The 12,762-nt window shown below is 42.8% G+C and overlaps 1 protein-coding gene across 4 annotated transcripts in view; it reads left to right on the top strand.

Annotated features, from left to right (window-relative positions):
• PLXNA1 (plexin A1) overlaps nucleotides 1-12,762 on the top strand; it is a 347,787-nt gene that overhangs the window by 239,743 nt on the left and 95,282 nt on the right. For all 4 annotated transcript variants that reach the window (XM_073575031.1, XM_073575035.1, XM_073575032.1 and 1 more), the window contains exon 10: nucleotides 1,355-1,555. In XM_073575031.1, coding sequence (XP_073431132.1) covers nucleotides 1,355-1,555 — 201 coding nt within the window. The remainder of the gene's footprint in view (nucleotides 1-1,354; nucleotides 1,556-12,762) is intronic.

Genomic DNA, 12,762 nt, shown 5'->3' with positions numbered 1-12,762 from the left:
GGAGAGGTTTGTCTTCTCTTGCGGAGAAATGTAAGGCTGTGTGCACACGTTGCAGATTCTGCTGCGGTTTTTCCCGCGTGGATTTGTTTAAATCCCCAGGTAAAACCGCAAGTCAAAAGACCTGCGGTTTATCTGCGGATTAGCCTGCAGTTTTCCCCTGCGGTGTGACACCTGTACAATGTAACAGATGGCAAACCGCTGCAGAATCCGCACAAAGTGGTGACAAGCTGCGGTTTTGAAACCGCAGCAAATCTCCGCGCGGAAAATTCCGCACCGTGTGCACTGCGGATTTCATTTTCCATAGACTAAAAGGGTACTGTACAACGCAGCAGAAACTGCTGCGCACCCGCAGGGCCAAAACCGCTGCGGATGCGCAGCAGAATCCGCAACGTGTGCACACACCCTAAGACTGAAGGTTGGCGTAGACGCCGTATCTCACCTGACCCACAACAATTCTCACAACACTGAATCTCCTCTGTAGCGGTGGTCTCCATCCCGTGGTCTAAATTGTTTGCAAAAACTATGACTCCTAGCTGAAGCACCATTGATTTTTTTTCATCTTTGGCTTCTCTAGTCTTCTAATTGACAAATCTTTAATAACCGCAGGGTACATTTGCATAGGTGACTTTTGTTTCTATAAATGATGGATTTCTTTTGTGTGATGAAGCCTACACAATTTATGGCAAGTGATAGGAAATTCCCTTTCGCACTATTACAGAGGACCTATCAAGACTGCTCCTGCTCATATCCCTTGTCAGCATATGTGGATGTCATAGGGGGAAAACCTTTGATGTGGGACCCTCTTCTGTGTCCCAGAATGGAGGGCGGATGAGCATTGTCCGCAGACCTTTGATAGGTGCTGGGGGAATCTCCACTTCTGGACGTACGTTTCTTCGAGAATGTATAAAAATCTTGGCGGCTTCTCTTACAGCGTTTGTGGTCTACAGTTATAAGCCGTTGGCTTTAGGTGTACCGCTCCTTTAAGGTCAGTGACCTCGAAGCCTCCGTCTTGATTGTGCTTCCTAGTGAATCGATAGATTGCTTTTTCAATAATGATGAATTGGACATTTGCTGTGTGTGGTAAGCACAAGACAATCGTTGTAAGTTTTCCCTCCACAGCAAAAATCAACCAAGGTTATTTGCTCAGATTTCCATACTATTCATATACACCCATATGGATATTTCACGGTATTGTCCATATTGCCAGACTGGCCTCCATTGCTCTTTTAAAGGACCTAACCTGTTAAATATTTGTGCTGTGCCCCGCTTTGGTTATAATCCACGCTGGGAGGGATTTAGGACAGATGACATGTACTCATCCAGGTGATAATACGCACTCTCCTCTCTCCTACAGGACTGCCCGCAGATCCTTCCTTCTACTCAGATCTACATCCCAGTCGGAGTGGTGAAGCCGATCACACTGACCGCCAAGAACCTTCCCCAGCCGCAGTCCGGGCAGCGCAATTACGAGTGCATCTTCCACATCCCGGGCAGTGTGACGCGAGTCACGGCGTTGCGCTTCAACAGCACCAGCATTCAGTGCCAGAACACCTCAGTAAGTGGCAGCTCTGCAAATTGCATGATCCTTACTACCCAGCCAGGCGTCTTACTGAGTGCAAAGAAGTTGTCCCATATTTGGCCAAAATATCAGGAAATGGATCAAAATAGGTAAATAACCAACACTCACTTGGTAACTCCGCCGCTCCAGTGCTCACCGCCGGTGTTTGATGACTTGGCTGCATCACTCGCATGACAGCTGCAGCCAATCACTGGCCTTAGTGGCGAACATACAACATTAAGGCCAGTGATTGGCTGCAGCTGTCATGTAGATGGGCTGCACACCTACAAAGCAGTAAGTATACGTTGATCAGCGGTGACCACTGGAGATGCTGCCAATCGATCAGGTGAGTGCTGCTCACTAATTTTTGTATGTGCTATATAATTCATTTGAAAGAGCCGCTCATATGGGGAACCAAGTCTATGGGACTTTTGTGTCAATTCTTCTGAAACACCCATCTAAGCAATTTCAATACGGTTCAAACCTGCGATAGGAGCTTCTGTCACAGATCGTGTCAAGAAATAAGGTGATCTGTAATCCCATGGCTGCGCTGTCACTGATCTGGTTATATCTCCTTTTTCCCCCCTCATTGGAGCCATATGACACAAGTCACTGATTTCACAAGCACGTCTTAATGACTCATTGCTTTAAAGGTGTAACTGTGTCTGGGGGGTTTATCACCATGCTCACAAGTAATGACGGACCAGCGACCAATATGCAACAGGCGATTCATTAAGAGATGACGGCGCCGAATCCCCGCAATCAATAACGCCAGATAATTCTCTCAACGCCGGCCCAGTATATGGGATTACATAGAGCAGAGAAGGGTATCTATCTATATCTCATATGTAGCTGATTTCTCTCCCATATGCTGTGTGTGGCTTCCAGTCCTTGAGCACATGACGGGCCTGGTTCAGCCTTGTTTTCCTCCTAATAAACCTATTTACATAGTGTTTATTTCCCAGAGGTACAGACGGGATTTTATGATTACAAAACTGCAGCAAATGAATGCAAAACAGGAAAGAGCAAAATGTAAAATACGGTAATGTAACCCAAACCGAAGAGATGATCTCTGGGAGCAGCACTTCTCTGTGGCCCAGCCAAACTTGTGTAACTGGACAGAATGTGGTGCGTCCATCCATCTGTGCCATCCTGTGTCTCCTGTCTCTCCTGTCTGTGCAGTGCTTGGATCTGAATGCTGGTTTTGCACAGTTTTCTTGCATATTGGATGTGAGCTAGAGCCGTCATGGGGGATTTGGTGGTTGTCTGTGTTCTGCAGTGCTGTTATGAAGGTCAATAATTGTGTTTGTTAAGGCGCTTGTTATATGCTGCTCAGTGCAATATTTTACAGGATGACTGGTCCCGGTGGTCCATACACATCTTTACACTTCATAAAGATCTGTAGTGTGCTACACAGAACACACATCTAGCATAGCACATTACAGTAATTACCCTGTACTGATTCTGAGTTACATCCTGTATTATACCCCAGAGCAGCACTCACTATTCTGCTGGTGCAGTCACTGTGTACATACATTACATTACTGATCCTGAGTTACATCCTGTATTATCCTCCAGAGCTGCACTCACTATTCTGCTGGTGCAGTCACTGTGTACATACATTACTGATCCTGAGTTACATCCTGTATTATACCCCAGAGCAGCACTCACTATTCTGCTGGTGCAGTCACTGTGTACATACATTACATTACTGATCCTGAGTTACAGCCTGTATTATCCTCCAGAGCTGCACTCACTATTCTGCTGGTGCAGTCACTGTGTACATGCATTACTGATCCTGACATACATCCTGTATTGTACTCCAGAGCTGCACTCACTATTCTGCTGGTGCAGTCACTGTGTACATACATTACTGATCCTGACATACATCCTGTATTGTACTCCAGAGCTGCAGTCACTGTGTACATACATTACATTACTGATCCTGAGTTACATCCTGTAGTATACTCCAGAGCTGCACTCACTATTCTGCTGGTGCAGTCACTGTGTACATACATTACATTACTGATCCTGAGTTACATCCTGTATTATACTCCAGAGCTGCACTCACTATTCTGCTGGTGCAGTCACTGTGTACATACATTACATTACATTACTGATCCTGAGTTACATACTTTATTACACTCCAGAGCTGAAATCTCCAAAGCTTCTCTGCTTGTTCGGTGTCTGCACGGGTCTTAGTCTATTAATTTTCATTATGGATTGTGTGTTCCTTATATCAGGCATTGCACTGTAATCTGATGTTGAAACTCCCTCTCCCTGCATTGTAGAACCTAAGCTAAGCTGTCAGTGATGTATGTTGGGAGCCTGACGACAAGGTTGCGGACTTGCCAGTGATAATGACAGAATTGTGAATGCAGCTCTTGAGTATAAACCAGGTAGTAACTTTGAAAGAAAATACAGGTACCAGTGCATCTTGCTCCTCAGTATTTTGCAATTAGCCAGAATGATTTGACTGTCAGGCATTCAGAGACGTTGTGGGTTAGTCATTGATTACGTCATGGAGGTTGCCGACCAATTCACACAGATTTGCTTGTTCTCGTTTTACACATTCAGCAGCTTTTGCTTGGTGGCCGGGATCCTCCTCTGTTTCTTCACTTCTCGCCAGCATTTGCCAAGTCCATGCGTATTAAGGGGAGAAAAACAGATGCAAGGTGGTTGGAGGAGCCTGTACTCGGGGATAGGAGGTCTTGTGATGTCTCTGGGAGTTTCTATGCAGATCCTTGGAGAGCGCAGAAGTCGGGTCAATGAGAGCGTGAAATCCATGAAAGAAGTTCACTTCACCAAACCTCAGTAGATTAATTGTGTTTGCAAAGCTCTTCAGCCAAGAAAATACAGATCTAATGTATTGATGGACAAGGTGTCTCTGGGGATGGATGCTGTTCCAAGCTGACCGCGAGCCGCCTTCCCTCCTCTGAGTGCACGCTCCAGCTCCCAGCATGTGCATTGTGTTTTGTATATTCTATGTTGGCCCTTGGCTTTGTGTGTCCAACAATCTGATCCTGACCGAATACTGCTATTGATGTACAATGAGCAATTCTCAAAGCATATCCTTAACTCTTACACAACTAGAAATGACATATTAAACCTATTATACTGCCCCCTATGTACAAGAATATAACTACTATAATACTGCTCCTACGTACAAGAATATATCTACTATAATACTGCCCCATGTACAAGAATATATCTACTATAATACTGATCCTATGTACAAGAATAGAACTACTATAATACTGTCCCTATGTACAAGAATATAACTACTATAATACTGCCCCCTATGTACAAGAATATAACTACTATAATACTGCCCCTATGTACAAGAATATATCTACTATAATACTGCCCCTATGTACAAGAATATATCTACTATAATACTGATCCTATGTACAAGAATATAACTACTATAATACTGCTCCTATGTACAAGAATATAACTACTATAATACTGCCCCTATGTACAAGAATATAACTACTATAATACTGCCCCTATGTACAAGAATATAACTACTATAATACTGCCCCTATGTACAAGAATATAACTACTATAATACTGCTCCTATGTACAAGAATATAACTACTATAATACTGCTCCTATGTACAAGAATATAACTACTATAATACTGCTCCTATGTACAAGAATATAACTACTATAATACTGCTCCTTATGTACAAGAATATAACTACTATAATACTGCTATGTACAAGAATATAACTACTATAATACTGTCCCCTATGTACAAGAATATAACTACTATAATACTGTCCCCTATGTACAAGAATATAACTACTATAACACTGCCCCTATGTACAAGAATATAACTACTATAATACTGTCCCCTTTGTACAAGAATATAACTACTATAAGGCTATGTGCACACGCTGCGGATTCACCTGCAGGTTTTTCCGAGCGGATCCGCAGGTAAAACCGCAGGTAAAGTGACCTGCGGTTTTGCCCTGCGGTTTCACACCTCTGCTATGTTAAAGGTGTGAAACCGCTGCGGAATCCACCCAAAGAATTGACATGCTGCGGTTTGTAAACCACAGCAAAACCGCGTGGAAAAAACCACAGCGTGAGCACAGCGGTTTTGAAATGCCATAGGATAACATGATACTGTACCATGTCTGCGGAACTGCTGCGTTTCCGCAGGGCCAAAACCACTGCGGAAACGGAGCAGAATCCGCAACGTGTGCACATAGCCTTATGCTGTCCCCATTTACAAGAATATAACTACTATAATACTGCCACCAAGTACAAGAATATACAGTTGTGGCCAAAAGTATTGACACCCCTGCAATTCTGTCAGATAATACTCAGTTTCTTCCTGCAAATGATTGCAAACACAAATTCTTTATTATTTTCATTTAATTTGTCTTAAATTAAAAAAACACAAAAAGAATTGTCCTAAAGCCAAATTGGATATAATTCCACACCAAACATAAGAGGGTGGACAAAAGTATTGGCACTGTTCGAAAAATCATGTGATGCTTCTCTAATTTGTGTAATTAACAGCACCTGTAACTTACCTGTGGCACCTAACAGGTGTTGGCAATAACTAAATCACACTTGCAGCCAGTTGACATGGATTAAAGTTGACTCAACCTCTGTCCTGTGTCCTTGTGTGTACCACATTGAGCATGGAGAAAAGAAAGAAGACCAAAGAACTGTCTGAGGACTTGAGAAACCAAATTGTGAGGAAGCATGAGCAATCTCAAGGCTACAAGTCCATCTCCAAAGACCTGAATGTTCCTGTGTCTACCGTGCGCAGTGTCATCAAGAAGTTTAAAGCCCATGGCACTGTGGCTAACCTCCCTAGATGTGGACGGAAAAGAAAAATTGACAAGAGATTTCAACGCAAGATTGTGCGGATGTTGGATAAAAACCTCGACTAACATCCAAACAAGTTCAAGCTGCCCTGCAGTCCGAGGGTACAACAGTGTCAACCCGTACTATCCGTCGGTGTCTGAATGAAAAGGGACTGTATGGTAGGAGACCCAGGAAGACCCCACTTCTTACCCCGAGACATAAAAAAGCCAGGCTGGAGTTTGCCAAAACTTACCTGAAAAAGCCTAAAACGTTTTGGAAGAATGTTCTCTGGTCAGATGAGACAAAAGTAGAGCTTTTTGGGCAAAGGCATCAACATAGAGTCTACAGGAGAAAAAAAAGAGGCATTCAAAGAAAAAAACACGGTCCCTACAGTCAAACATGGCGGAGGTTCCCTGATGTTTTGGGATTGCTTTGCTGCCTCTGGCACTGGACTGCATGGCCGTGTGCATGGCATTATGAAGTCTGAAGACTACCAACAAATTTTGCAGCATAATGTAGGGCCCAGTGTGAGAAATCTGGGTCTCCCTCAGAGGTCATGGGTCTTCCAAGCAGGACAATGACCCAAAACACTTCAAAAAGCACTAGAAAATGGTTTGCGAGAAAGCACTGGAGACTTCTAAGGTGGCCAGCAATGAGTCCAGACCCGAATCCCATAGAACACCTGTGGAGAGATCTAAAAATGGCAGTTTGGAGAAGGCACCCTTCTAATATCAGGGACCTGGAGCAGATTGCCAAAGAAGAATGGTCTAAAATTCCAGCAGAGCATTGTAAGAAACTCATTGATGGTCACCGGAAGCGGTTGGTCGCAGTTATTTTGGCTAAAGGTTGTGCAACCAAGTATTAGGCTGAGGGTGCCAATACTTTGCCTGGCCCATTTTTGGAGTTTTGTGTGAAATGATCAATGTTTTGCTTTTTGCTTCATTCTCTTTTGTGTTTTTTCATTTAAGACAAATTAAATGAAGATAATACCAAAGAATTTGTGAAGAAACTGAGTATTATCTGACAGAATTGCCGGGGTGTCAATACTTTTGGCCACAACTGTAACTGCTATAATACTGTCCCCTATGTACAAGAATATAACTACTATAATACTGTCCCCTATGTACAAGAATATAACTTCTATAATACTGCACCTATGTACAAGAATATAACTACTATAATACTGCCTCCTATGTACAATAATATAACTGCTATATTACTGCCCTCTATGTACAAGAATATAACTACTATAATACTGTGTAAAAAAGGTGAGAAGCCAGCGCTACTTGTGGTCATAACGCAATACATAAAGTGCATATGCACATATTAATTTCTCACTGTATTTCAAAATGAGACATTTAGCAAAAAATTGATCAATCATTTGAGCCGCCACATCAAGGCAATCTCATATGGGGCAGTCCTACTCTACGTTTTTTATATTCGCTGTGCCATTGCGGCCTCCTAAATGTATTAAAAGCAAGCCCATATTAAATGCACACTATACCTGAAGCATTTCTGAATCACTCCCATGAAGCCAGAAAAGGTGAGCGCAGATTAATGCCAACCAGGTCCAGACAGACATTTCAGGTTTATCCTCCACACTCTCCTGACTAGCAATCACAGATGACGGGTGAAACAGGCCCAGACACAGGTGCACAATTAAATAGAGCCCTGGAGCAGGGCTGGGCTGCTGTGTGTGTACAGCAACTAAGTTCAATCATAATGAATACAGAAAAAATGACGAACATAACCCAGCGTGCACGGCAACCGTGGTGGTCAGCCACAAACCAACATTAAGTAAAAAAGGGGAGAAGCCAGCACTGCTTGTGGTCAGAACGCAATACATAAAGTGCATATGCACTTATTAATTTCTAACTGTATTTCTGGCTTCATGGGAGTGATTCAGAAACGCTTGAGGTACAGTGTGCATTTAATATGGTCTTGCTCTAAATACATTTAGGAGGCCGCAATGGCACAGCGAATACAAAAAACGTAGAGTAGGCCTTCCCCATATGAGATTGCCTTGACATGGCGGGGTAGCTCAAATGATTGATCAATTTTTTGCTAAATGTCTCATTTTGACATACAGTTAGAAATCAATATGTGCATATGCACTTTATGTATTGCGTTCTGACCACAAGCAGCGCTGGCTTCTCCCCTTTTTTCCTTGTTGTTGGTTTGTGGCTGACCACCACGGTTGCCGTGCTTGGTGGGTTATGTTCGCCGTTTTTTCTGTATTCATTATGATTGATCTTGGCTGCTGTACACACACAGCAGCCCAGCCCTGCCCCAGGGCTCTATTTAATTGTGCACCTGTGTCTGGGCCTGTATCACCCTTCATCTGTGATTGCTGGTCAGGACAGTGTGGAGGTTAAACCTGAAATGTCTGTCTGGACCTGGTTGGCCTTTATCTGCGCTCACCTTTTCTGGCTTCATGGGAGTGATTCAGAAATGCATCAGTTATAGTGTGCATTTAATATGGTCTTGCTTTTAATACATTTAGGAGGCCGCAATGGCACAGCGAATATAAAAAAAACACAGAGTAGGACTGCCTCATATGAGATTGCCTTGACGTGGCGGGGTGGCTCAAATGATTGATCAATTTTTTGCTAAATGTCTCATTTTGAAATACAGTTAGAAATTAATATGTGCATATGCACTTTATGTATTGCGTTCTGACCACAAGCAGCGCTGGCTTCTCCCCTTTTTTACTATAAAACTGCTCCTATGTACAAGAATATAACTACTATTAGAATACCCGCGACTTCGCTCGCGGATAATGTTAAATTGTTGGTTATGGTAGCTAAAGTAAAATTTTCAGTGTCACCCTAAGGCTGTGTGCCCACGTTGCGTTTTTTAAGCGTTTTTGATGCGTTTTTCAGGGTCAAACCGCATCAAAAACGCGTCAAAGAAGCATCCCATTCATTTAAATGCAATTTGGCCTTTTTGTGCCAATGGATGCGTTTTTTACCGCTAAGGAAACGCTTAGCGGTAAAAACGCAGCATGTTCATTAATTTCCGCTTAGGTCCGCGTTTTTGGCGATTTCCTATAGTCCAAAAGACGTGCGGAAAAAAACACATAAATATGCGTTTTTTGCACATAAGTCGCGGCAAAAACACGCGGGAAAAAAACGCGCGTTTTCTGGGAAGGAGAACCCGTTTCCTGAGCGTTTAAAAAACGCTACGTGTGCACATAGCCTAAAATTGACATTTTCAGAGTGCTACAATAATGTTTTTTGTTCCACTTTAAATTTTTATTATTTTGGCATTATACTAATTTGTCAACATTTATGTGAGCAAACAACTTTTTTTTAAATTTCAACATTTTTAGTGATTTTAAATATTCAATACATATTATGTAGTTTAAACTATTACAACTATTTCTTTAACTATTTTTATCAAAAATGAAAATGTATGCACCTTACACAAACTATAATATAAAGTGCAACCCTACCCCCTCCCTCCAGTGTAATCTACAACTAGTTCACGGACAAAAGAGTAAAATTGGTTTACAGTTAAACTGCGATCTATTGTAGTGCTTTTCGGTAAACAATGTTTCTGGTTTTACCTTCAGATGAATATATGAAAACATTTTTGGGGTTACCCACTGTAGAGCAAGCAACGTACAACTGTCCATGTGGAAAACACAGGCTGTCCATATTAATGCCGGCTACTTCAAGTGATTCACATGCGTGTATGGTGTGCATGTGGCATTTGTGGGTGCAGAGGCGGACACAGACTGCAGGGGGCCCCTGTGCAAGAAATCTTTCCGGCCCCCCCCCCCCCCAATACTGCAACAAATATGAGTAAACATGTAGGTTGTATGAGCACGGGACTATGGGATGGAGGATAATTATAATTTGTTATAACTAACCACAGTTAGTTACTATGTCCGGGCAACACCGGGCTCTTCAGCTAGTACATTTATAAACCGCATAGAATGAATTGAATTACAATGCAAAGAAGCAGTGTCATCACTCACCAGTCTGCAAAAGTTGGCTGTAATCCTGTTGTATGGAGGCAGAATGGGGTTTTAGGCCTGGAGTATAATGATCCCTGACTTTAATTTATCAGCTTCTGTATATATACAGTGTCTACAAGTAGTATTCAAACCCCTGCAGATTTAGCAGGTTTACACATTCGGAATTAACTTGGCATTGTGACATTTGGACTGTAGATCAGCCTGGAAGTGTGAAATGCACTGCAGCAAAAAAGAATGTTATTTCTTTGTTTAATTTTTTTTTAAATTGTGAAAAGTTTATTCAGAGGGTCATTTATTATTCAACCCCTCAAACCACCAGAATTCTGTTTGGTTCCCCTAAAGTATTAAGAAGTATTTCAGGCACAAAGAACAATGAGCTTCACATGTTTGGATTAATTATCTCTTTTTCCAGCCTTTTCTGACTATTTAAGACCCTCCCCAAACTTGTGAACAGCACTCATACATGGTCAACATGGGAAAGACAAAGGAGCATTCCAAGGCCATCAGAGACAAGATCGTGGAGGGTCACAAGGCTGGCAAGGGGTACAAAACCCTTTCCAAGGAGTTGGGCCTACCTGTCTCCATTGTTGGGAGCATCATCCGGAAGTGGAAGGCTTATGGAACTACTGTTAGCCTTCCACGGCCTGGACAGCCTTTGAAAGTTTCCTCCCATGTCGAGACCAGGCTTGTCCGAAGAGTCAAGGCTAACCCAAGGACAACAAGGAAGGAGCTCCGGGAAGATCTCATGGCAGTGGGGACATTGGTTTCAGTCAATACCAAAAGTAACGTACTCCACCGCAATGGTCTCCGTTCCAGACGAGCCCGTAAGGTACCTTTACTTTCAAAGCGTCATGTCAAGGCTCGTCTACAGTTTGCTCATGATCACTTGGAGGACTCTGAGACAGACTGGTTCAAGGTTCTCTGGTCTGATGAGACCAAGATCGAGATCTTTGGTGCCAACCACACACGTGACGTTTGGAGACTGGATGGCACTGCATACGACCCCAAGAATACCATCCCTACAGTCAAGCATGGTGGTGGCAGCATCATGCTGTGGGGCTGTTTCTCAGCCAAGGGGCCTGGCCATCTGGTCCGCATCCATGGGAAGATGGATAGCACGGCCTACCTGGAGATTTTGGCCAAGAACCTCCGCTCCTCCATCAAGGATCTTAAGATGGGTCGTCATTTCATCTTCCAACAAGACAACGACTCAAAGCACACAGCCAAGAAAACCAAGGCCTGGTTCAAGAGGGAAAAAAATCAAGGTGTTGGAGTGGCCTAGTCAGTCTCCTGACCTTAACCCAATTGAAAACTTGTGGAAGGAGCTCAAGATTAAAGTCCACATGAGACACCCAAAGAACCTAGATAACTTGGAGAAGATCTGCATGGAGGAGTGGGCCAAGATAACTCCAGAGACCTGTGCCGGCCTGATCAGGTCTTATAAAAGACGATTATTAGCTGTAATTGCAAACAAGGGTTATTCCACAAAATATTAAACCTAGGGGTTGAATAATAATTGACCCACACTTTTATGTTTAAAATTTATTAAAATTTAACTGAGCAACATAACTTTTTGGTTTGTAAGATTTATGCATCTGTTAATAAATCCTGCTCTCGTGTGAAGTTTGAAGGCTCTAACTTATTTGCATCTTATCAAACCTGCTAAATCTGCAGGGGGTTGAATACTACTTGTAGGCACTGTATATATATATATATATATATATATATATATATATATATATATATATATATAATATTTTTTATAGATAATCGGGGTGCTCACTGTTAGTTATTTGGTGCTCAGAGGTAAATCCTGTAGCAAGTGTAGTGTATAAAACCCTGGCACACAAAAATAATAATATAATATATGGTAAGTAAGAGTCTTCACCATAGTGTATAGCATCAAGGACACAGTCTGTCAAAGGGACACGTTCAGACATCTGTACAAATCGATCCAAGATGAGATTGCAATGCATGGTCCGGCCAAGGTTCTTGTGATCTGAGAATAAGGCTGGCGTCACACTAGTGATGAATACAGACGAGTGTTATGTGATAAAACATCGCATAGCACTCGGACCAGTATTCATCTATGGGGCAGCTCCCATCACAGTTTTTTTCCTTGGCTGTATTGTACGTGCGAGTGAAATTGGAGCACGCTGCGATTGTCACCGACACTCAGCCGAAACTCGGCACCCTCGCACCCATATATGTCTATGGGTCAGAGTGACAGCGCACATCACTCTATCATCCAAGTGCTGGGCGACATACGCCTATGCTGGCAATGGAGGAGATGAAGAAATTAGTTTCTCTGCTTCCTCCGCAGCTGTGCTCCGATCCACTCAAACACAAGGATGTCAGCGCCATCACACGCACATACAAGAACAACACAGAAGTA

Source organism: Dendrobates tinctorius, unplaced genomic scaffold, assembly GCF_039654945.1.
Source record: "Dendrobates tinctorius isolate UK_male_01 unplaced genomic scaffold, ASM3965494v1 ptg000041l, whole genome shotgun sequence".
Classification (NCBI taxonomy): Eukaryota; Metazoa; Chordata; class Amphibia; order Anura; family Dendrobatidae; genus Dendrobates; species Dendrobates tinctorius.
Note: the sequence above shows the minus strand (reverse complement) of the source record. Positions and strands in the feature narration are given on the sequence as shown.